Genomic DNA, 23,039 nt, shown 5'->3' on the forward strand with positions numbered 1-23,039 from the left:
ACGCTATTGATTACGAAAAGAAAATTTACGAAAGAGGTCTTAAGTTTGAAAGGCCACCCATCACTTGTGATAGTACTAAATGGGCAGAACTTGCTAAGAATAGAATTTCAGCTGAATCAGCAGGTTATGTATGGGGATAACAATGCAGGGACGCGTGAAACTCATGATAAGAATTTATCATCATTTAAGAAATGGTCAATAGTTCCCAATCGTCTTGTAAAGTCGCCGGGATTACCGGACATTACATCAGAAATATTTGGTGAGAAACTATCTTTTCCGCTTGCCCTAGCACCAGTTGGTGTTCAAACTATCTTTAACCCTGAAGGTGAAGTGGGCACTTCGTCAGCTGCAGCTGACGTAGGAGTTCCCTATATTCTAAGCACTGCATCCGCTACAAGCATAGAGAAAGTTGCTCATGCAAATGGAGATGGTACAAGATGGTATCAATTATATTGGCCTTCTAATTATCACAATGATATTACAATAAGTATTCTCAAGAGAGCCAGAGCTGCCGGTGTTAGTACTTTAGTACTAACGTTAGATACGTATCTTTTAGGATGGAGACCTAGTGATATGGATAATGGATATAATCCTTTTCTACGCAATGACTCTATTGGCGTTGAGGTTGGATTCAGTGACCCTGTGTTCCAGAAATATTTCAAAGAAAAATACGACGTACAAATTTTTGAAGATTTTCAAGCTGCAAGTGAATGGGCAGGGATAATTTTCCCAGGAACAAGTCATAGTTGGGAAGATTTGAAATTTCTCAAGGAGCATTGGCATGGCCCAATTGTTCTAAAGGGAATACAGTCAGTTGCAGATGCTCAACGATGTGTAGATACCAAGGTTCAAGGAATTGTTGCTTCCAACCATGGTGGCCGACAACAAGATGGAGGCGTCTGCTCTCTCACAATGATCCCTAAGATATATGATGCTGTAAAAGGTCAAATGAATATAATTTTTGATTCTGGAATTCGGTCTGGATCAGACATTGTTAAGGCTTTAGCACTTGGAGCTGATTTGGTATTGATAGGAAGACCATAGATCTATGGACTTTCATTAAGTGGAAAAGAAGGTGTAAAGCACGCATTAGGATGACTCTAGGAGAGTTGGAATTAACACTTCATTTAGTTGGTATCCCGTCAATTTCAAAAAATGTGCTTAATCAGAATATTTTGGTATATGAAGGATAGGAAATAGTAGTAGTATAATACGTCGTCTTCATATCTAGGATTATTCCTTATAATAATTTCTCTATCCTATAGGTCTAAATAGTGACAATAATAAGACTTACACTTTCTGATAGTTGACATTAAAATTTTAATATGAAATTAAAATAGGCAGAAGTTTAAAATTTCCTATTGTTGTAATTCATCATAAATAATCTCCATTAGATAGAGTAATATTTTATAAACTGCACGTTTTTAATATTTTCTCAAAAGTAGTTTCAGAGGATTTGCGGCAACATTTATTCAAGTTTAATTTTGCGTGCAATTCCTTGAACTGGAGTAGGTTTGACGGGGTTTCAGATCATACTAATTTTGAGGGGAGGAAATATTCACATTTCCGGTACCTGATGAAACTTTCCACGCATAATGATGCAATCAGATTTCATGTTCACGTAAATTATTTGTAGTCCCCACATTATTACAGATTTCCGTGAAGCTGTACGTAAACCCCCAATCGATTCCGACATTATCTTTAAATCATCTGTATTTAAGTAACGGTAATTCCTTCTTTTTAGAGAAATGTAACTCCCTTTATTGAAAAATAAAACTTCATTGATTTTAATATGACAATTAAATATTATGATGATATAGTTGTTGGCGGTAGAGTTGGTGGTATCACTCAGTTATTCAAACTAGGAGAGCCTGGCTATTATGTTCATGGATTTGAAAGAGGTTTATTCTTAGGTGGGGTCAGGCATCACAATCGTTATCCTGGTGCAAGGGTTGATCAGAAATCCCAACATATCAACTTTGATTAAAAGAAACACGTAAGGACTGGGTATGTTTCGAAAGATTCCCAGGATATAAGGAATTACAAGACTAATTTGCATTTGTTGATACTCAAATTAATGCTAGCCAAGATTTCACTTTTGAATCTAATATGTGGGAATCTCATTAAAATAATAAGGAAATCACTGTGGGAAATCACTGTAACTGGTAATGACGCTGGAAAATACAGATGTAAAAGTTTAATTCTCTGTATTGGGTTTGCTTCAAAACAATTGTATCCAAACATTGATATATAGAGATGCGTTCAAAGGAGTCTCATTTCATAATGCAGACTGGCCACGAGAAGGCGTGGATAATCTGGATCAAAATGGTCGCTACATTCATATTCACAATCTGAGTATATCTTGGCATAATGCTCGGCAACAAGTGGATCTTGAAAAACGTGTTCCAACTTCTCAGATGAGCTGTCGGACTCAACTTCGTATTCCTTGTTAATAATATCAACTTGCTTCTTTCCCTGTCCTCTGAAAAGTCTCAAGCCCATCTTTACTCTCAACCAAAATTTGGTTGCGGATTTTTCCTTATCTCTACTCAATCTGAATAAAAGAATATATTAATGATAGTGCGAACAAAACGTTATACCTTTTGCTGATTCGTGGTACATGGGTATGAGTCGCAAAAGGAAAAGACCAAAAGAATGTCTTATATAATTATTATAAAGATATCAGTAAAGGTCTGTTAGAAGACGATTACCAGAACTTTATATTTACTTGATTTAGAATCTAATTAGTTGCAATCTTTTATTTTCATTTTCATTTACCTTTATTTATTATTGTTTTAAAAGTATAAATAAGCTTATAAGAGATAAAAGGGATACGTTGGCAATTATTATTACTCTTGTAATTATGAAGAATTGTGAATATAGTTAAGCCAGAAGCCACGTATTGGCAGAGATTTAGAATCCTTTTTGGTCGCAAGTTACCAAATTTAGAATTCACAACCCCTCAAAAAATACGGTGAGAGAGAAAAAAGGTTCTGCCATCAATAACATGGTCTCATTATTGCGGGCCTTGTCCTAGAGCTTGGTGGTTTAACTTTCAGGTGTCGTTCGTGTACATGGTTTAAAATCATCAAAAATATTTCTTTTTACCCGGTGTCTAGCAGTGATAGTTTATCAGGAAATATTTAGTTAGAAAATATTAAGTATCTTTGTGATGGGGTACTAATTAAGTATCCAAGCTCTTATTTAAAGTAACTCTTCTTCTAAACATATATTTACTCTCATAAACGATAAGGGCACTTTATCGTAATTACAAATTAAATATTTATCCGTCATGTATCACAGTGTTTTCCCAGATTCATCTACATCTTTTAATGGAGTATTAACAGCATAATTGTGCATATAAAAGCCGTAATATTATGTAAACTATTCCCTTCTTTTATTCCAGATCCTAATTTAATTAATCCTTTAAATTTATTTTGATTGATACATAATATTTCTCTATTTACGGCATTTACTTCCAGAAAATTTAATATCAAGCTGTTCTTCTCAACTAACGTAGAGTTAGCGACATACATCGCGTTTCTCGTTTTCTCAGCCTGAATTATTTCAAATTTTAGCGCGCGGAATCTGAATTTGACAGTTCTGAAAATTATTGTATCTGCATACAGACATGTCGGGAATTATTACCTGATATAGAGAAGTTTTATATTTGAACTTAATGAACATATTTCGTCATGTGTGTTGTCAAAATCGTGTCTCCTCAATAAAAGGCACATCTAAATAATGCTGTTGAATGATTGAGATGTATTTCTAATTATTGAACCTTCTCTCACTTTTTCTATATATGATGGAGTTTTTCATATATTTTCGTCGATCCAGTGGAAGTGGCGTAGTTCTTTTTCTTAGTGTTCACTTAATCGGGTGATTTTTCTGTTTGTTGTAATATTGCTATGCCTCGTTCAACGCAATCATGTGGATATTATAATGAAGTACTAAGGAGTATTATGTAATGTGACAAATAATTTGTGGGGTCTTCACAAAGAAAACTTAAATTTGTAAGAGAGGTGCGGGTAGGACAATTGATATGTGGGGCAGGTGTATAGAAGAACATATGTGTCAAGAGTACACTACCGAAAGTATATTTTTCACTTAAAAAAGCCTTATTTGTTATACGACTAATTTTCTGGATTTATTATGCCAATTCATTATATTCTTGACTGATTTATATTAGTTGCCAGTTCTAGTTCTAGTTCTATAGATAGATAATCAAATCGACAATTCTTTAGCTGAACATTCACTATGGTTCATTCCCCTACTTCACATCAAAATGGATCGAATTCTAATGTTGATGATTCTATTTCCCCAATTCGAGAAACTGGAAAGGGCAATGAATTCATCATAATCGGAGGCAAAACGTATTACAAACACGAATTAATGCATGCCTTCGGTGGTACACTTAATCCAGGATTAGCATTACCCCCCGTAAACAAGTTTGGTAACGCAGCGCCATTAGGGTTGGCTGGGTTCGCTATGGTGACTTTTATTCTGGGGATGTACAATGCACAGGCGATGGGTGTTGTTGAATCCAATGCAGTTTTAGGCGTGGCTGCATTTTACGGGGGACTAGTACAATTTTTAGCTGGATGCTGGGAAATGGTTATTGGTAACACTTTTGGCGCTACTGCCTTGACCTCATATGGAGCCTTCTGGATTTCTTACGCAGCTATTAACATAGAAGCTTTCGGGATAGCCGCTGCTTATGAGGACGAAACTGAGTTCAACAATGCTATGGGATTACTTCTTTTATCATGGACCTTGTATACTTTCATGCTATCAATGCTCACTTTGAAATCTACTGTTGCTTTCTGTCTACTACTTTGGCTTGTCACACTCACATATGCCCTATTATGTGCTGGTAGTTTTACCCAAAGTGTCAAAGTTACAAGAGCCGCTGGTATAGTAGGGGTCATTACTGGCCTACTTGCGTTCTATAATGCATTCGCAGGAGTTGTCACTAAACAGAACTCGTACTTCGTCGTGCATTCAATTCCTCTAACGAGAGACTGATAATTATTTGCACCCTATAAATTTCTAGATATCTATATCATTTTATTTATATAGCATATATTTCCTCTAATGTAGGTTCTTTGGCATAAATATTTATTACCATTTGTACAAGACCTATTATATTCGTGACAAGAACCCTTCATATTTTTATTCCTTCAGAAGTAGAAAAAAGTAGGGGATACTTTTATGATGCTTCTTTTTAGTAATAAAATATCTCATTTGATTATTATTGTATTTGCTTTCGAATAACATATTTTGTATGTCGAGCTAATAAATTGAGTTTACCTAACTAAAGACTAATTTGGATAGCTTTGACGTATATCTTTAATAAAAACTCATTCTCATCCTTTTTCCGTCTCAATAGTTTTATTTCCTAAAACATTATTAATCTGAGGAACCCAATAGAGTGAGAAGTTTTGATGAATATTTGGCGATGATCGTTAATAAATTAAACAAATACGGAATTTTAAAAGCCTACATAAAGTTTCAATGACTTTAAAAATCACTGGTCTTATAAACTAATGTCTTTTTTGCTTCAAGTGCTCACTTGTATGGTGTCATAGTTTCAGAGGCTTATATTATAAGACTAAGAGAAGAATAAATAAAAATGAGTCTGCTTCAAAAACACGCTTAACCAAAAATTATTGAGGGTGACTGTCAACCTAAAAATTTTTACTATCTAACATATTGAGATAATGATTATAACTTTCCTATCGATAGAGTCCCCAAAAATTATTACCCATAAGCTAATGGCTCTCCATCACTTGTTTTTGAAGACCAAAATAATAGCCACTTCAAGCTAAGCTCGGATGCGGAAATTACTGGCCAAAGCCTTATTCAAACGTCTCTCTACACCGTTTACTTATTATCCTTATTTGATACTAGTTGATTAGATATAGTCACAATCTAAACTTGAGGAATAAGAGTAAGCGATTAACAGAGCCACATTGTAGTTTCCAAAAGTATCCTATGGAGATTTTTTGTACTAACGAAGATCGCGAATTTTTATAGCGCTTTGCCCGACTGGGGGACTGTCAACCCATTTGGCTCAAAATACCTAATAGAATCGCATCCCATAACTTTATTTCTTTATTTGTAAGAACAACTCAGTGTAATATAAAATATGGCATTAAAGGTAATTTTGCTTGATATGTTATAATTCAAGAAACTTAGACTAATCAAACTGAAGTTACTTATTCAAATGTTTGTATCAACAAAACTGTGGAAGAACCTATCTTTGTAGGTATAAATAGAGAACTGCATAATTAGAACTATACTTAAATTGTATGGAGCTTATCCAAGGAGAGAATACCAATAATAATAACTTCGGTAAAATTACCGGAAACGGAATACAGTGCGCCTGCACGAATATTTATACATATAGGAGTATAAATATGAACTAATTTTGCTTAGATAGTTCAATCATATTGTTAGATTCGATAATAAACATGCTTTTCCAAAACAAAGATGCTCCAGTTTTACAATTATTCTCCCTAAAAGGAAAAGTTTCTTTGATTACGGGAGGCTCGAGAGGCATTGGTTTGGCGGTCGCATTAGGTCTAGCAGAGGCTGGGTCAGATATTGCAATTACTTACAATACGTCTGGAAGTAATTATATTGCTGATATTGAGAAACAATTTATTGGCTTAGGAGTTAAATTTAAAGCGTATCAGTGTAATGTTTCAAATAAAGAACAAATAACTACATGCGTCGACCAGGTTTTTGCAGATTTCGAAAGATTAGATGTAGTCATACCAAATTCTGGTGTTACTTCTCAAGGACCCGCTGAAAAATTCAGCGAACAAGATTATAGGAACACAATGTCAGTTAATTTGGATGGTGCGTTCTTTACAGCACAGGCTGCCGCTAATTCTTTCAAAAAACAAAAGGCAGAGGGTAAATTAGATCAAGGCAGAATTGTTTTCACTACTTCGGTCTCATCGCAAATTGTCAATATCCCTCAAAGCCAAGCTCCATATAATGCTTCGAAGGCGGGTTTAGTAAGATTAGCTAAATGTCTTTCTGTTGAATGGGTAGATTTCGCACGTGTTAATTGTGTTTCGCCGGGTTTTATTGCTACAGATATGCTCGATTCTCTTCCAAATGAATGGAGAGATAAGTGGATGTCGATGGTTCCGGCGCAAAGATTTTGCTCGCCGTATGAATTGAAAGGTGTCTACGTTTATCTAGCTAGTGATGCTTCTTCATACATGACAGGAGCCGAACTTGTTGTTGGTGGTGGTTACACTTTGACTTAAGTGCATAGATCATAATTGTGCTCCTAATATGAATATATAAAGTATATATGAATAAGCAATAATTATACCGTAGTATCGTTTTCATTACAATTGCAAGAACTGTTGATCAATATCGAAAGATACTGGCCATAGCATTTCATGTAATAGATTAAATTGTGATAATGGACTTTCATCAGTGCCTAAGGTTGGATAAGATGCAATTACATTATTATCATATTCATCTCCCGGTGCTTGACTTGTAAGATGCGTTTTACCTAAGGAATTAATAAGATCTAATATCTTAGTAGCTGCAGGGCAGACTCCTATCAATTTCTGAATGATATTTTGTGCAGAATTGACATCAACCTCCAATGTTTCGCATACGATGAAGTTGGGTCATTTCGAAGACAAACCAATGGCATCAACACAGCGGGAATTAAGAAATATAAAGAATACCAGACCTCCATCCTATTATTCTTGGTATTTTCTTTCCAAAACATTGCCATACTGGTGATCGTATCACTGCACTCTTTTAAACACATTTCTGCAGCCTTTGATTCATATTCATCTTCATTATATTTATCCAGCAGTTTTGGGGATAAAATAATCCTTTTCAACAAAAATGTACGAAACATAATAATCTTTAAATTTCTGTATCTCCATTCTAAAACAAAGCGAGCTAGTTTGAATCTTGAAGAAATTTCGTCTTTCTTGAAATAATCGGGTATCAACTTTCGCCACCTTTCTAGATAAAGCTGATCCCAATCCAATAAAAGCTGAGCAGATGGAAATGGATCCGTTATGATTCTTTCATAAATGCTATTACTTAGCAAATGGAATAATGATTGTAATCTAACACTCGTTATAACCGTCGGTTGATATTCTTCGTCTGGTAACTTAACGGTAAGAGCCGTTAAGTTAGAATCCAATATGTTTAACGGTAACCTTGCATCAATCCCAGAGCACGGAATACCTAATGGCCTACCATACCCAATAGTTTGGCCACAATCAAAAATATATAAACACCACCAAACTCTTCTTCTCATTTCTTGGTCCAAGGTAGATTCATTTGAATCCTCAATTTGTCTATGCATTCTAAGACCTAGTGCCATCCTAACTGCTACCCCTAGATAATTATAGCCTGAATTAGGTTTATCTCTCTTTTGTAAATAATTGGACATTAAGGTTAACGTCTGCACCAAAGTGATATTACCGGTTTCCAAAACATCTATTGATAGTTTGGATTTTGCGATATCAAAGAGATCCAAGTCATCACTTTCTTCTTGTGAAATTGCTGACATGAACGAGCCAATTGCTGCAACAATGTAATATAAACTTTCCCAGTCGGTTTCTGGTCGTGGAATAATTTCATTTATTTGTGCCATGAATGTTGGTTTATGAATAATTGGATATGAAATATGATAAGTTTCAAAATATTGATCAATGTAATATTCTATCCTTTGCTTACTTATTTTTTGATCTGGATACTCTAAAGGGTGTCGTATAGCCCTTTTGCGCCCTTCTAATCTTGTTTCGTGTAAGAAGAATCCATTACCCACCAAATTAATAACAGCAGAACTAAACACAGTTCCGAGGTAACCACTTTCCTCTGCTGTGGCCTTCCCATCAATAATTGAAGGTTGTGCCTTGTCATGATATGCAGTCCTTTCATCCCAATTGAAATTCAAATTATCCGACTTCGGTTGTAACATCATGGCTTTAGAATGCTGTTTTTTTCGTAAATGCCGATTATCAGAATTTATATTAGAATTTTGATTAACGTTAACAGTTGGTGGTAAAAGTTGAGGTATTTGAAAATCGTCGGTTCTATCAGCCATCCCACTAGGGTTTTGTACTTCATGGTTCAGACGATACGTATCTAAGTCATTTTTGTTACAAGCTGTATCATCAGTTAAAAGTGATTCTATATTAATACCCCTTCCTGTTTGTGGAGCTATTGAACCCTTTATTGATTGGTCATCTGCTGATTGATATATATTGTTCCTACTACCATCCTCATGTGAGAGTCAACTGGCCGGTTCAACTCGGAAGTTGCAACAGACGTAGCATGTGGAGTTATCATATTTTAGACAAAACTATTAAAACAAGTTGCAAGTCAAAAACTCGATTATTTAAACAGTATATTGAACTTCAAGCATCAATCGTTAAATGATATATGATAAATAATAAAACTAGAGATAATATTAAGTAAAGACGTTTCAACCCTGAAAAAGGTTGTAGGAATTAAAAAATTTTGGGGAAGCGGAGTATTCAACGTCCCCAAGAATTGTTGTCAAAGTTACCCGGAAAAAGATATACTTTTCATTGCGTATTATGTATATACAAAGAAATTCATAACATCTAAGAAAAAGGTCCAGAAACAATTGAACTAATTTTTTTAAAAATGATTTCGTGTAGTTTGTATAATAATTTAAATTCACTGTATTTCACTAGTTATAAATAGTTGTCGGTAACAATAACATCTGAACAAAAACTTTATAGCTTGATTAAGTTTGACTACAGACTGTTCAATCGATGAATTCATTAACTTGAAACTTTCTAGATTCTCATAAACATCAGCCTTACGCAGTTTACTACTTGGAATGAACGTCTGAAAGCTGCTGACTGTGGGTAAACATTTGCATAATATTATTAAAGAATGTAATAAAGAAGTGTTGAAACAACTCGACACTAACATCATGTTCAGGTTTGAATCAAAGTCGAGATTTTACTAACGAGAAACTTGAAATATTCTTAGAGAGATAGTGATATATATATATATATATATTGTAGCTTCTCCTCATTTTGATCTTCAATAAAAATATGCGCATTCATTTATTCTCATATAAATCTTGGAAGTAAAAATAACAGAAAGGTTTCATCCAATAATGTTTCATTTCTTAGGCTCAGAGACAATCCGATGCCTCTGTGCTTTTTGCAGCTCGCTTTGAATTCTATTTAAAACATCACCTTCATACTCTGCTTTCTCGCTACCATAAACATATTCATGTCCGCTCTGTAATGCATACCATGCTCTTTCAGCGACATCTCTTGCATCATCCTTTTCACCAGATCCAATAGTTGTTTCTCCAAGGCCAGCATTTATAAAAAAGTTTGTTTCCGTTGCTCCCGGCATAAGTAGAGTCATATTTATGCCTTTCCCCTTAAGTTCATTTCGAACAGCCCAGAAAAATGAATTCACAAATGCCTTTGTCGCTCCATAGACAGCTTCATAAGGAATAGGAGTTGTACCAGAAACAGATGAAGTCATTAAAACGCTCCCCCTACCTCTTTCAATCAATTTAGGGAAAAATATTTTTGATAAGTGGACATAAGAATCAACATTTAAACGTATTAGTTTCAATTCTGCTTCTAAATCAGTATGTTCTATGAAATCACCCCCTAATCCTTGTCCAGCATTGAGCACTATAGTATCAATATTCCACTTATGGTTTTCAACTTCTGCCTCGACTTTTTTGATTTCATTGAAATCACTTAAATCGGCGACCAAAACGTGTACTTCAGAACCGTAGTTTTGTAATTCATTCTTTAAAATTTCTAAATTGTCCCTATTCCTAGCAACTGCAATTATACCATAATTATTTTTAGCAAAAACTCGTGATAATTCTAGACCAATTCCGTTTGATGCACCGGTAATTAAAGCAAACTCTATTTTATTGTTCATTAAATATCCAGTAATTATTATCTCAGTATTATTGATTATTCATTTCATTTAACTTAACATGGTTTATATAATAGAGGATTAAATTAATGCTTACTAATTATTCTTCAATGTAGCAAAATAAAAGCAATTCGTGAGGGTGACAGTGAACCTATTGTTTAACTAACGTAAATACGCTCAAATGTGACAGTCAACCTTTTTATGAATGTGGTCAAATTAGTTCGCGAAGTGTCTTTTTCGGCTTTTCACCGACGAGATTTGACCCATCGGTTGAACCGAGACTGTATAACCTCAAAATTTCTAATGATATCATAACCGGTAACTTATTTTCTAGTTTGTGAGGAGAACTTCCGTATGTAAAGGTATGACAAAAGAGCTATTCTGATTTCGGTTTCATCCTCAAGAAGTCTAATCGGACTTGAGTTCTTAAGCACATGCATTTATCAACAAAGCTGTAGATCTTGTATCAAGCCATAAACTATCGTCTGTACATGGAAATTGCGCATTTTTACCTTAATTATGGTGCACACCACTATATAAGTATACTAAATAGCTCAACCTCTTTAGAACTCAGTATATAAATTTGTTTATACATCGATTAGTATCCTCCTACTTATCCTCTCCGATAACTAAACTTAATCTTGAAAATGCCAAAGCTTGTTTTGTGATGTTCGCAAGTCAGCAATCTCCCTTTGACTGGACCATATTCGTACTAATGTAAAATGTATACCCTCTAGATGTACACCCTCTAGTGTTCAGGTATCAGAGTTTGGAAATGTAGATAATTTTACACTTAGAAAAAGATCAAAAAACAGAAAGTTTTAGTCTATTTATTAGTGACTCTTCATTTGTTATAACCACGAAATTCAATAGTTATTAAATACATACATATTGTCGGTTCCAAAATTTTGACAGGTTATTGAACATCCCATATTTCTTTGTTTCAATGCATTCCCAAATAGGTGTATTTTTTAATTATTATACATGAAATTACTTAGGCATCAACTAATTTATAGAAGATCTTTACAAAGTAGACTCATGGTGTACTTTGTATTCATATATTCTAATAATTTGATAGATAGAATATTTTTGGTCGAAAATTAATTAAATGAACAAGAAGAAATAGTTTTAAATATTTATTTTGATTTATATAATAAAAAGAACCATGGCGTCATGGCTTCCTCAAAAGTAAATAGAACCAGGTTTCTATTTTTTGAATGGTTGTCGCAGGTATACCCTAATTTCAAGTATAATACTATTATCTACTACGATATACCTTCTTCGTGTAAAATTGTGGTCTTGTCATTCCATTTCTGGTTTGTAACTGCCAATCTTGTATGCATATACAATGGATTCAATGGTTCAACCTCCTTTTTCAAAACGTATTTATTAAGCCCACGAACAAATTCTTTAGTACGAAAATGAGCATGCTTTCTAAGAGACACAGAGAATACATCGTCCAATTCCTCTAAAGTTAAACCCTTAGTCTCTGGAAGAAACCATAACACAAGGAAGAAACCAACAATGTTCCATGCTGCATACCACCCAAATGCCCCCTGAGATCTAAATGCATTTTTAAGACGGGGCCAAGTAAAAGCCAAAATGAAATTGAAAAACCAGCAAGTGGAAGTAGCAAATCCCATACCGAGGTCACGAATGTATAAGGGAAATGCCTCTGCAGAGTATGTGAATGGAATCGGTCCTTCCCCAAAATTGTAAAAAATAGCAAACAGGTAAATGCCTATTGTTATACAAGCTAACCGACCATCTCTGCTTGTACCTTCAGGAATCCAGAACCCAAATCCAGTCATCAATAGAGAAAGTGACATCAACGGAAATGTTGCAAGCAACAAATTCCTACGACCGACACTGTCAATTGTGTAGAAAGTTGGTATACAAGAGATCACCTCAACCATACCAAATCCCCAAGAGGCTAGCATAGCTTTGATTTCTGAAAGATCTGATTCAACAAAAATCGATGATGAGTAGTAGGATATAACATTAATACCACAGAATTGTTGCATGAACATAACAATCCATGCACCAAGTGCGGCGTTTCTGTTTCTCCTAATTGAAAACATCTCAATTACTCTTTTGTAGAAAGAAACACCTACGTAGGAACCTTCTTCACTCAACAAAACATACTGGTAAAAACAATCACGAGCAGCTTCGATTTCACTATGTCTTAAAATTTTCAATGAATCGAAAGCGTCCCTATGTCTATGTTTACCCATTAACCAACGAGGAGATTCGGGTACATAGGGAATTTGAATGAGTACAAAAATTGCAGGAATGCATGCAGACGCTAATGTCAACCTCCAATTCAATCCACCTGAAATACCATGGTCCCCAACATAATAAAAGGCCAAAGAAGAGACATAACCCAACATAACTCCCACACAGGTGAAAAGTTGCCAAAGCATAACAAGTGCACCTCTTATATGGGCTGGAGCGGTCTCCGCGGTATATGCAGGAACAGTTGCAGTCATTATACCCATACCGAACCCCATAAAAAAACGGGCAATGAATAAATGGAACCAGTTCAAACTAACAAGCCCTTGCCAAATACAAGATAACGCAGTAATTACACAAGACCAAAAAATACACCACTTCCTACCTAATTTTCTATTCCAATAATCAGAAGTCCAACACACGATAGAGGAGCAAAGGTACGGAGCACCATTAACCAAGCCTTCAATCAAATCATAGTTTTTCATACTAGGGATACCCATAGCCAATGGAAAAAATAAGTTGGCCCCATTCACCACTGATTCATCCATCCCTTGGACACATGCTGCCATAGAGCCCAAAGCAACAACTTCCAACAATTTCCGCGGTATGTGCCACTTTTTACAGGCTTCAATCTCGAGGGCCAGCTTTTCCATTTCACTCAAAAATTTCATCGACTTGAAACATAATGGAGATCTTGCCACTGCTGCTGCTCTAGCAAAAAGTTCAGGATCTAATCCATGCTTCATACCGTAGTTTCTGCCCATATCCATTGTTTGCTCCTCCGAGTACTGAGCCAAAATATTACCTTCTTCGGTTTGATGTTCGTCAACAGTCTCAATACTTTCAGCCACGATCTCTTTGGGATTGTTTATAGAATCAGCCCCAGAGACCGTACCATCTATGTTGTTTTTCATTATCTCTGATATGTAGTAAAAAGAATTTATGATATGAGGATTTCTCGAATTAAATACGAAATGTTTTAAAGTTCCTGCTGAAGAATTCCATTAGATTTCGTATTTACTGATTGTAAACCCGAAACCGATATTGCCATATTAGAACATGATTTGCTGTAGAGTTTTGGTCTTGTTCGCAAGCTGGGTCCAGTGGCGGAGATTTCGTGATGGATTGTCCGCTCTGGTTTCGAATTTGTACATAAGAATATTGGGGTAGTGTGGGAGTTTACAATGATGTATTTCATGTATTTATACAATAAATATAGTACAGATCAAACATTAGCTTATCTCCTATCAAAACCAATTTGTTACCCCGTTTTTAGGTGTACATTGCACCTTGTCCTGCAAATCTCTTAACATGCATGAGAAAATTTCACACTCGGTGTGATGCTTGCAGGTTACATTTATTTAGTACGTCTGCAATAAAATAAGTGTTTTCCTGATTAACACGAAAGGTCTGTTCATGATAAAAGTTATGAAAAGAGTTAGGCTCATGAAACATGTTATTCTATAAAATTAAGACAAAAATACGGAAGGTTTCATAGGTTGATATAAAGTTAGGTTTACAAAACGGGGATGTCGAGATTGAAAAATTTATAGGATTAGCACTAACAATTTTGAAAAGGTTTAATGAGGTCAGATTTTGGAATTTTGGAATTCGATGGATTCGTATGGGGTGTGAAGTCAGGTACTATTCAGTTTCAAGCTTTATTAGTAAAAAGAGAGGTCACCATGTCAGGTTTATATTGGGAATTCGAAGTGTCAAATTTGTCAGCTACAGTATCAAAGTCAAAAGATGCTTGAATATACAAAGAATTGCAAGGGAGTTCATCAACTAAAAATACAAAGCAACCTTGGCATAATGCCATTTTTTGATCGTAAGCATATATTGTTTTACTCATGATATTTCGTATCACTATTATTTTTAAGCAGTATATCCCGATAACTATTTTATTGCGCCTAATCTCTTAGAAGTCCTTGACAGATATACGTATATATTGCAACTGTTTTGTAATATAAGTTTCATTATCCCAAATAACTCTATATTGCTGTACCAGAGCTTTAATAATTTATTATTTTATACTACAAAGATTCTCAATCTCAAGCATCCTTGGTTTCAACATTTATCGAATATGATTTTCCTAATTTCGGCTTATATATCTACTGACCAATAGTATCCAGTATTATCAGTGATGCGTTATCGTCCTTTTCTAACTCATACGTATAGTAATATGTACAAAAACTCTAATCTTCAACCACAAGCTTAGATAATAGAAAATATATACAATCATAATATAGATATTTAATAATTAGGAATCTTCAATAAGGATTTTCATTGCTCCAGATTTTGGATTTCCGGCAAGCTTGAAAGCGTCAACAGCATCTTCGAGCTTGAACCTATGAGTTACTAAGTTATCTAACTTAATAATGCCTGCTTCTACCAATTTGATGATGGTTGGCCATGTGTTGGCATATCTGTATTGAAATGTAATATTGATTTCCTTCACAGACAAGAGCATGAAAGGGAACTTTTGATGATCTTTTCCGACACCAATGATATGTAATTTTGCACCAAAATCAAGGGCGTGAGTTGCAAGCTCAAGCGATTGCTCCACACCAGTGCACTCGATTGCAACATCAAAATTGTTTATACCATCGTCCGTTACTTTTGCTACGTTTTCTTTTAAAGATCCATTAACAAGTGCAGTGATAGCACTTGGAATTTCCTTCTTGATAAAATCTAGCTTCGATTGTTCTATATCAGTGACCATGATAGGGTATGCTCCAGCTGCTTCAGCTGCCTTTGCAGTTGCAAATCCAATAGGACCAGCGCCAAAAACGAGGACTGATTGACCTAATATAAGATTGATATGTCTAATTCCACAAAACACAACTGAAAGAGGCTCCAAAAGTGCACCTTGCGCATAAGTAAGTAAATTGATCTTGTGGCAAAAAGCAGCTGGATGCTTGATATATCTTCTTAAAAAGCCGTGAACAGGAGGTGTAGAATAAAATTCTACATTCTCACATCCATTGTATTTCCCTGTCAAACATGGTTTGCAAGTGTGACATGGAACACCTGGCTCAAGAGCAACCTTGTCTCCTACTTTCAAAATTTTAACTTTGTTGCCAACAGCCAAAACTTCTCCTGCCGATTCGTGTCCCAAAATGTGTTCGTCCTCAACGACCATGGTTGGTCCTATGCAACCATGCTTCTGAAAGTGAACATCCGATCCGCAGATTCCTGTGCTTCTAACATGGACCAATACTTCCTCTTCGGAAAGATCTCCAACATCAGGTGTCTCAATTTCTGAAACGTAAAGGTCGTGTTTAGGGTTTGTGAAAACTCCAATATTTTGTTTAGTAGCCATTTTTGTCACTTTTGTATAATAATTGATAAATGTTATAGAATGGTGATTTACTGATGTTTAAATAAGACTTCAAAAGTTTTGCTAGTCCACAAACTCAGTAATAGCGGAAATCTATCGGAAGCTTAAAGTCACTATTGGATTATTCTCTCAGTAATCGTCTTAAGATAGCGGTTCTTAACATATAATAATTATGAACCTTGCTACTATCAATTAACAACCGAGGGAAAAAGGTGCAGCTATCCAATTGTTCCAAGATCGGCCGATACACTCAGTCACCGCGCTACAGTCAGCCTTTGGTGAATGTTGCGAATTTTTATAGCGCTTCTCTCAACCGGTGGACTGTCAACCTCTTTGCATCAAACTTCCTTTTGGAATCGCGAACCCATAACTTTACTTTTGCGAGAACGGCTGAGTGAGTGATATAAAATATGGCATTAAAAATATTCTCATTTATATGTTATACCTCAAGATACCCAGACTAAACAAAGTGAAGTTATTTATTTAAATGTATTTATCAGTAAAACTGTGGAAGAGCCTATCTCTTAGTAATCAGGCCTAAATATGGAACTACATAATTAGATTTCTAATTTATGTGGAGATTAAATTTTTATTCAAGGCGTGAAATACCTATATTAAGCTAATGAATTTCGGTAAGATTACCGGGAACTCAATTACAATCTGACATTTGTGTCAATAACTATTCGTAAAAGCAGATTGTACGTGTCTGAATATTTCAATAGTATTAGTTTATTTGTTGGACTGGAGAAGGGGAAAGTTTCACCAAAGGCGAGAAGAGACTGGGGTCACAATGAAAGCAACTTTGGGACAACTCAAAAGCGTAACCTATCGTTTTTCTAACTGTAGGGTCACTAGATAATTGAGTTCCCAGGCATACCCGGTGGTTTTTCTATCATCAAGTAGTATATAAGAGGTATTATATGTAAGTATGTGGAAATTCTGAAAAAGTGAAGAATGTACCGAACTTATAGAATACCAAAACCTGTACTTGTTTATTACAATATATCTACTTTTTAGGATGATGAAAGAAATTTCAAATTTTAGATATCTTCTAATACCAGTAATTTCTCATATATCTTACCAAAAATTTAAAACTGTTACCCAAAATCTTTTTTATGTTTTTTTTTTTCATCGGGGTTCCAATACTTTTCATTAATAAATTGAATGGAATTAGATGACTAAAGGCGCAATTAGCAAAGCCCGACCAATCGCCGCGATTACACAAATTTACATACAGTACACGACGAAGTATTGTGAGATTAAACCCAAACAATTTTTCTTTGAAGTATTACATGAGGCTATGTTTCAATACTGATAACCTATTCTTCTTGCAACATGATATTTCATTAATTTAGTAATAGGCACTTCAAGACGCCTTTGTAATTGTATAGCCTTTTGTTTTCTATTGTCTTTCGGTGAATGGTTACTACCTGCCGCAGTTGCAGGGCGTAGAGATAATTTGCAAACCCCGAACAATAGCCCCGAATAATTCTCGTGCATGAAACAGTACACTACGAAGAATTGTGAGATTAAACTCAAACAAATCTGGCAAGCAACAGTGACAGATAAAAAACATCTTTGAAGTATTATATGAATATATGCTTTAAATAATGATAACATGAATGATTACACCTCTTGCACATGATATTTCATTAATTTAGTAATAGGCACTTCAAGATGCCTTCGCAATTGTATAGCCGATTGTTTTCTATTGTCTTTCGGTGAATGGTCACTTCCCCGGTTTTGTGCAGGAAAATGGTTGGTTATTGTCTTCTATGTAATATATGGATGATAATTGGTCATCAGAATACAATATAATAATTGTGGAATATCAGATACTGCAAAATGATTCATAGAATTTTAATGAGACATATCCAGAAGACATAGCCGTTTACCTTCTACATACTTTAACATGGTGATTTTACCTTCATCAATTTTCTTATAAATAGATGATTTATTCCCTTCGAAACCTAACAAAATTTTCAGTCAACAAAAATCAAAATGGTTTCATTCGGTGTTTTATCATCTATCGCATTATCAAGTGCTTACTTTTTCGACCACGCTTATGCTCACAAGGTTGTAAATTCGACTCCTATCAGCTCTCGTGATACAGTATACTCCAATGCTAAGCGTTCGCTTACAAGATGTGAAGAGAAACTTCTTCATCCTGATGCAATGAAGCGCAGACAAGAAAAGAGAGACAGATTTATTAACGGCCACAAGAAAAAGAAGAGAGCCAGAGATACAGGATATCCACCACTTATCAGTAAAAGAGCTGATAATTCATCCTCATTATTTGAAGATGTATCATGTATACTTAGTCCCGAAGTAACAATTGGGCCATATTATGTTGAAGGTGAATATGTTAGAGATGATATCACCGAAGACCAAGATGGAGTTGATCTTTTATTAGATGTCCAGCTTATTGACGTAAATACTTGTGAGCCAGTTCCTCAAAGTTATATTGATGTTTGGCATTGTAACTCTACTGGTGTATACTCTGGTGTTTCTGAAGAAGACACTCTTGGCTCTACTTTCCTTAGAGGTATTTGGCCAACTGATGACGACGGAATAATGCAAATGAAAACAAAATTTCCAGGGTGGTATGTAAGCCGTGCCACTCATATTCATATAACAGCGCACCAAAATGCCACAGTTTTACTGAATAATACCATATCTGGAGGTGATGTGAATCACATTGGACAAATCTTTTTTAATCAGACATTATTAGATGAAGTAGCTTTATTAGAACCATATGTCAGTAATCAGCAAAGTAAAACAAGCAATACGGAGGACTCAATTTATCAAGAAGAAAATTCCAATGGTTATGATGCTATAATGAACATAGAATATTTAGGTTCGGAAATTTCAGCTGGCCTTCTTGGTTATATTACAATTGGTGTCAATACAACTGCTAACTATGACGATGAAGTTATCGCTGCTGCTACATTTTCATAAAAGGTGAGTGGGCTTTTTTTCTTGCTTTTATTTATAGCATTAAATATACAATCCAATGAAAGTGAATATCAAGATTCTGCACTGATTAATGTAGAGCATCTAGTCAAACAGAACTTTAAATCATCCTTGTCAATATAAATTATCTAAATAAATAAACATGTTTTATTTATTCGTCTATTTTAATATAGTCTATTGTACCACAAGCTTTAGTCAAAATAACAATTCTTTCTCTTGGTATATTGTACTTCTTGATCAAGCAACCTAAAAGAATTTCTGATGAATAGACGTCAACTGCGTCAAACGTTCTTAAACCATTGCCATAGCACTTTTTGCAATATTTTCATAACACTCTCTTCTTGATAAATACACCAATTGAGATGTTTTCAAATGTCATACAACCTATGATAATAGCGAAAATAGATAAGCCTGAGGAGCCTAATTTCTGGTGTTAGAATTTGCTGTTTTTTTATTCTGTTATAATTGTTCTGTTTTAAACTAAATCTAAGATCATGATTTGGATGGATATCTATATTAAACTAATAGTGGACGTATGGAATTATTGCAAATAGCAATAGAGGACTTATCGGACTAAGAAGAACCAGACTCAAAAGCCGGATTGTATTTAATCGCACGAAGCAACACAAAACTATATTTCATTAGTAAATTACAAATGTTAAGTCTCTTACACCTTCTAGGATCTTGGAATATTGTAATTCCCAATTATGATGTCTTTCTGGCGCATTGCGACTTTCATCATTTTGCGAAGTTGCTTCCGTTTTCTAAAGAGCTGAAAAAGTATAAATATTAAATATGAGAGGTTCAAATTCTCAAGATTTTGCGAATATTGGTTACGCTTATATATTTTTGAGAAAATGCGAAAACTTCCAAATAAGATTTTTCTTGTGACAGTTACCACAAACAAGGATCTGTCTCACTCCTTTCTTATTCCGTTCGTGTGACATATAAGTTCCCTTTCAATAAAAGGAAAAAAATTTGAAATTTTATAAGATTGATGAACACTTTAAATCCACAATTATACAAATAGCCTAGATATATACACGTGTCAAGATCTTCTCCAAGGAAAGACTTAATTTAATCAGTTATTTGTTTTGAATGCAAATCACGAGCGATATAGACACTCAATGTTGTGAATATGTATATATATACCTTATTTAAAATTCGTTTCTCCGATAATTGACTCTTTGTAAGTAATAATGGGGTTGGGGCTATAGCTATCATTTCCACTGTTAACAGACTTAAATGTTCTAAATGAAACATAATATTTTCCAATATCTTGCGAAATAAAGATTACCATATTCAAGAACATGAGTGCTGCATCAAAACCTTAGTAGACCCTGGGGTGTCATCAGACTCTAAAAGAAGGTCGTCAAAGACTATTTCGTCACTGGAATTTGCATGATCCTTCCATCTACTTTCATTATTTTCGTTTTTAGCTCAGACAACATCACGGATTTTATCCTCCCCAGAAATGCCATAACCAGTAATTGGGACAAGCTCATCAAGGGCTTCAAAGTCTCTTTTTTTCTGTTCTTCATTACTTGGGTAAAAAGCTAACCCAAAATCTATCAAAGTGACCCTTCCCGATATTGAAACATGTATATTGTCGAGCCTTATATCATTATGCGAAATTCCCAACAGATGAATTTCCGCGAGTCTCTCCTTAACTACTTTATGCACCCTAAATTTATCCCATTCAGTAGATGGTATTTCTTCTCCCAAATCTTCAAATATATGCATCGGCTGGCTTGGAATACCATTCCAGTATCCAGAAACTATAAGCTTTGCGAAGTTTGCAGTAAACGACGAATTCGCAAGCATCTCATTAATTTCAAGCTCATTGACGTACATGTCGTAGTAACTATCTTTATCTGGAAAATTTTCTTGAGCCTGCTCAGGATAGTTGTACCATTTAACAAAGACTGTGGACGGAAGCAGCAATCCCAAATTAGGAAAAGATGCAGCAGGGTTATATATTATCCGACAAAATGTGTTACCTCGAATGGCATCAAAGTCGACTTCATTGCTTTCTTCTATAGTTACCAATCGTTTTCGAAGTTGATTCCCAGACATCTTGCTACGTTTCCGTTTACGACTTGGTGTGGGTTCTTCCACAAGTCGAGGAAGCACATTCGCTAATGGATCTGGCCCTTTGGTCTTCTGACTTATTTCAATTAGTCCTGCAAATTTCTCTTTTGTACTGAGCGCCTCTGCATTATCCTTATAGAAAAAGCCCGCTATCGCTGACCTTAGAGTTATGCCATGTTCCACAGTCTCGGGATCATTAATAACATAGTAGTCTATGATCATTTTTCCATCATCCATAATCTCATATTTGAAAAACCCCGAAAATGACTGATGATCTGAGATAAACACTCTGTCTGTCCCACAGAGAAAGGCTTGATAAAGATATTTTCTTAAAACTAATGCGCATAAAACTCTAGGCGACCATTCTCGATCTTCAAATATGCGCTGATTTTCACGCAGTCTCAATTGTTTCAAGTTCAAACGTTTTTCTACGAAGTCCGTTATAGCTAATTTCAATTCTTGAAGTCCTTGAGTTAAAAAATAGTTTTCTGTCTTATAATCACCTATCGCAAAGCAAATATCTGGATTTTGACGAGTTGATGCCTCATCATAAGACACATGGACAATATCGGGCTTGAAGTTTGGGTTTGTCAACAAGGGAGGTATTATTAAAGCGTGACCAAAATGGTGGTATTCATCCAAGATGTCACGATAAAGTCTAGCAGTGGTATCTTCTATTTGATGAGAAAAATACAGCTGAATATCATCTTCCACATGTCTGGCATCCCCCAAAGGATAATCATACGTCCTTGATAGTAATTCTTTACTGAGATTTGAATCCTTAATAACCATATCAAGAGGAGCCAAATATGTGTTTTTGAACTCATCACTACTGATCTCTCTAAATTCTGCCGTCATCATCGCTTTCGTAACATAATTCAGTGCCAGCATCACAGTCGTGGATCCAGTAGAAACTGAAGCATTATGCTTGGATATTATATGTTCCAACGTAGGTAATTTTTGATTATGTGAGATATTTCTTATTTTCAAAAGGTGAGTGTCTAAAAAGACCCTTATGTTTTGTTCATTGTCATCTTGAACCCTAGCATATAATGATGGATTAATCCTAATGCATTTATTTGCGGGGTCATCATACGTAATATTGTTACTATCTTCTCCCGAAAAGTACATTCATGACATGATAATATGTGAAGTATTGAGGTGCTGTGGTTGTAATTTCATCCCTTATTTATTGATCTGGGGTTACCCCAAGTTTGATTATATAATAAACCGTCTTGAACGAGTTGACAAAAGACAAACGGCTTATGAGCTGCATACGTACTGCATGTGACTTATCGCCTGCACTTGGAGATTTCCCATAGTTAAGGTGCACACGATGGTATACCGCAATGTCGTAGTGCAAATGTCGCAATGTTTGCTAAACTAGAAGACTAGGTGGGGAGAGAAAAGTTGTAGGCATTATGTTGTCCTCGTGCGCACTGTAGGATTGCAG

At 35.1% G+C, this 23,039-nt stretch overlaps 9 protein-coding genes across 9 annotated transcripts; 3 read left to right on the forward strand and 6 right to left on the reverse strand. All coding sequences in view use genetic code 12, as the record gives it.

Annotated features, from left to right (window-relative positions):
* Window positions 1-4,260: 4,260 nt before the first annotated feature.
* On the forward strand, window positions 4,261-5,028 carry DEHA2E24222g (DEHA2E24222p; the record flags this gene model as incomplete). Its single annotated transcript, XM_002770495.1, has 1 exon — window positions 4,261-5,028. One exon carries the CDS (start codon window positions 4,261-4,263, stop codon window positions 5,026-5,028), a length of 768 nt encoding a protein of 255 aa, XP_002770541.1.
* Window positions 5,029-6,476: 1,448 nt separating this feature from the next.
* DEHA2E24244g (DEHA2E24244p) lies at window positions 6,477-7,286 on the forward strand (the record flags this gene model as incomplete). The annotated part of the gene is made up of 1 exon (XM_460355.1): window positions 6,477-7,286. The coding sequence occupies one exon, from the start codon at window positions 6,477-6,479 to the stop codon at window positions 7,284-7,286; it is 810 nt and encodes a 269-aa protein (XP_460355.1).
* A 305-nt stretch (window positions 7,287-7,591) lies between these two features.
* Window positions 7,592-9,103, reverse strand: DEHA2E24266g (DEHA2E24266p; the record flags this gene model as incomplete). Its single annotated transcript, XM_460356.1, has 1 exon — window positions 7,592-9,103. The coding sequence occupies one exon, from the start codon at window positions 9,101-9,103 to the stop codon at window positions 7,592-7,594; it is 1,512 nt and encodes a 503-aa protein (XP_460356.2).
* Window positions 9,104-10,158: 1,055 nt separating this feature from the next.
* DEHA2E24288g (DEHA2E24288p) lies at window positions 10,159-10,950 on the reverse strand (the record flags this gene model as incomplete). The annotated part of the gene is made up of 1 exon (XM_460357.1): window positions 10,159-10,950. The coding sequence occupies one exon, from the start codon at window positions 10,948-10,950 to the stop codon at window positions 10,159-10,161; it is 792 nt and encodes a 263-aa protein (XP_460357.2).
* Window positions 10,951-12,212: 1,262 nt separating this feature from the next.
* On the reverse strand, window positions 12,213-14,093 carry DEHA2E24310g (DEHA2E24310p; the record flags this gene model as incomplete). The annotated part of the gene is made up of 1 exon (XM_460358.1): window positions 12,213-14,093. One exon carries the CDS (start codon window positions 14,091-14,093, stop codon window positions 12,213-12,215), a length of 1,881 nt encoding a protein of 626 aa, XP_460358.2.
* Window positions 14,094-15,442: 1,349 nt separating this feature from the next.
* On the reverse strand, window positions 15,443-16,504 carry DEHA2E24332g (DEHA2E24332p; the record flags this gene model as incomplete). Its single annotated transcript, XM_460359.1, has 1 exon — window positions 15,443-16,504. The coding sequence occupies one exon, from the start codon at window positions 16,502-16,504 to the stop codon at window positions 15,443-15,445; it is 1,062 nt and encodes a 353-aa protein (XP_460359.1).
* A 1,323-nt stretch (window positions 16,505-17,827) lies between these two features.
* On the reverse strand, window positions 17,828-18,142 carry DEHA2E24354g (DEHA2E24354p; the record flags this gene model as incomplete). Its single annotated transcript, XM_460360.1, has 1 exon — window positions 17,828-18,142. One exon carries the CDS (start codon window positions 18,140-18,142, stop codon window positions 17,828-17,830), a length of 315 nt encoding a protein of 104 aa, XP_460360.1.
* Window positions 18,143-18,523: 381 nt separating this feature from the next.
* DEHA2E24376g (DEHA2E24376p) lies at window positions 18,524-19,480 on the forward strand (the record flags this gene model as incomplete). Its single annotated transcript, XM_002770496.1, has 1 exon — window positions 18,524-19,480. The coding sequence occupies one exon, from the start codon at window positions 18,524-18,526 to the stop codon at window positions 19,478-19,480; it is 957 nt and encodes a 318-aa protein (XP_002770542.1).
* Window positions 19,481-20,935: 1,455 nt separating this feature from the next.
* On the reverse strand, window positions 20,936-22,717 carry DEHA2E24398g (DEHA2E24398p; the record flags this gene model as incomplete). Its single annotated transcript, XM_002770497.1, has 1 exon — window positions 20,936-22,717. One exon carries the CDS (start codon window positions 22,715-22,717, stop codon window positions 20,936-20,938), a length of 1,782 nt encoding a protein of 593 aa, XP_002770543.1.
* Between the last annotated feature and the right edge of the window lie 322 nt (window positions 22,718-23,039).

This window comes from Debaryomyces hansenii, assembly GCF_000006445.2.
Source record: "Debaryomyces hansenii CBS767 chromosome E complete sequence".
Lineage (NCBI taxonomy): Eukaryota > Fungi > Ascomycota > Pichiomycetes > Serinales > Debaryomycetaceae > Debaryomyces > Debaryomyces hansenii.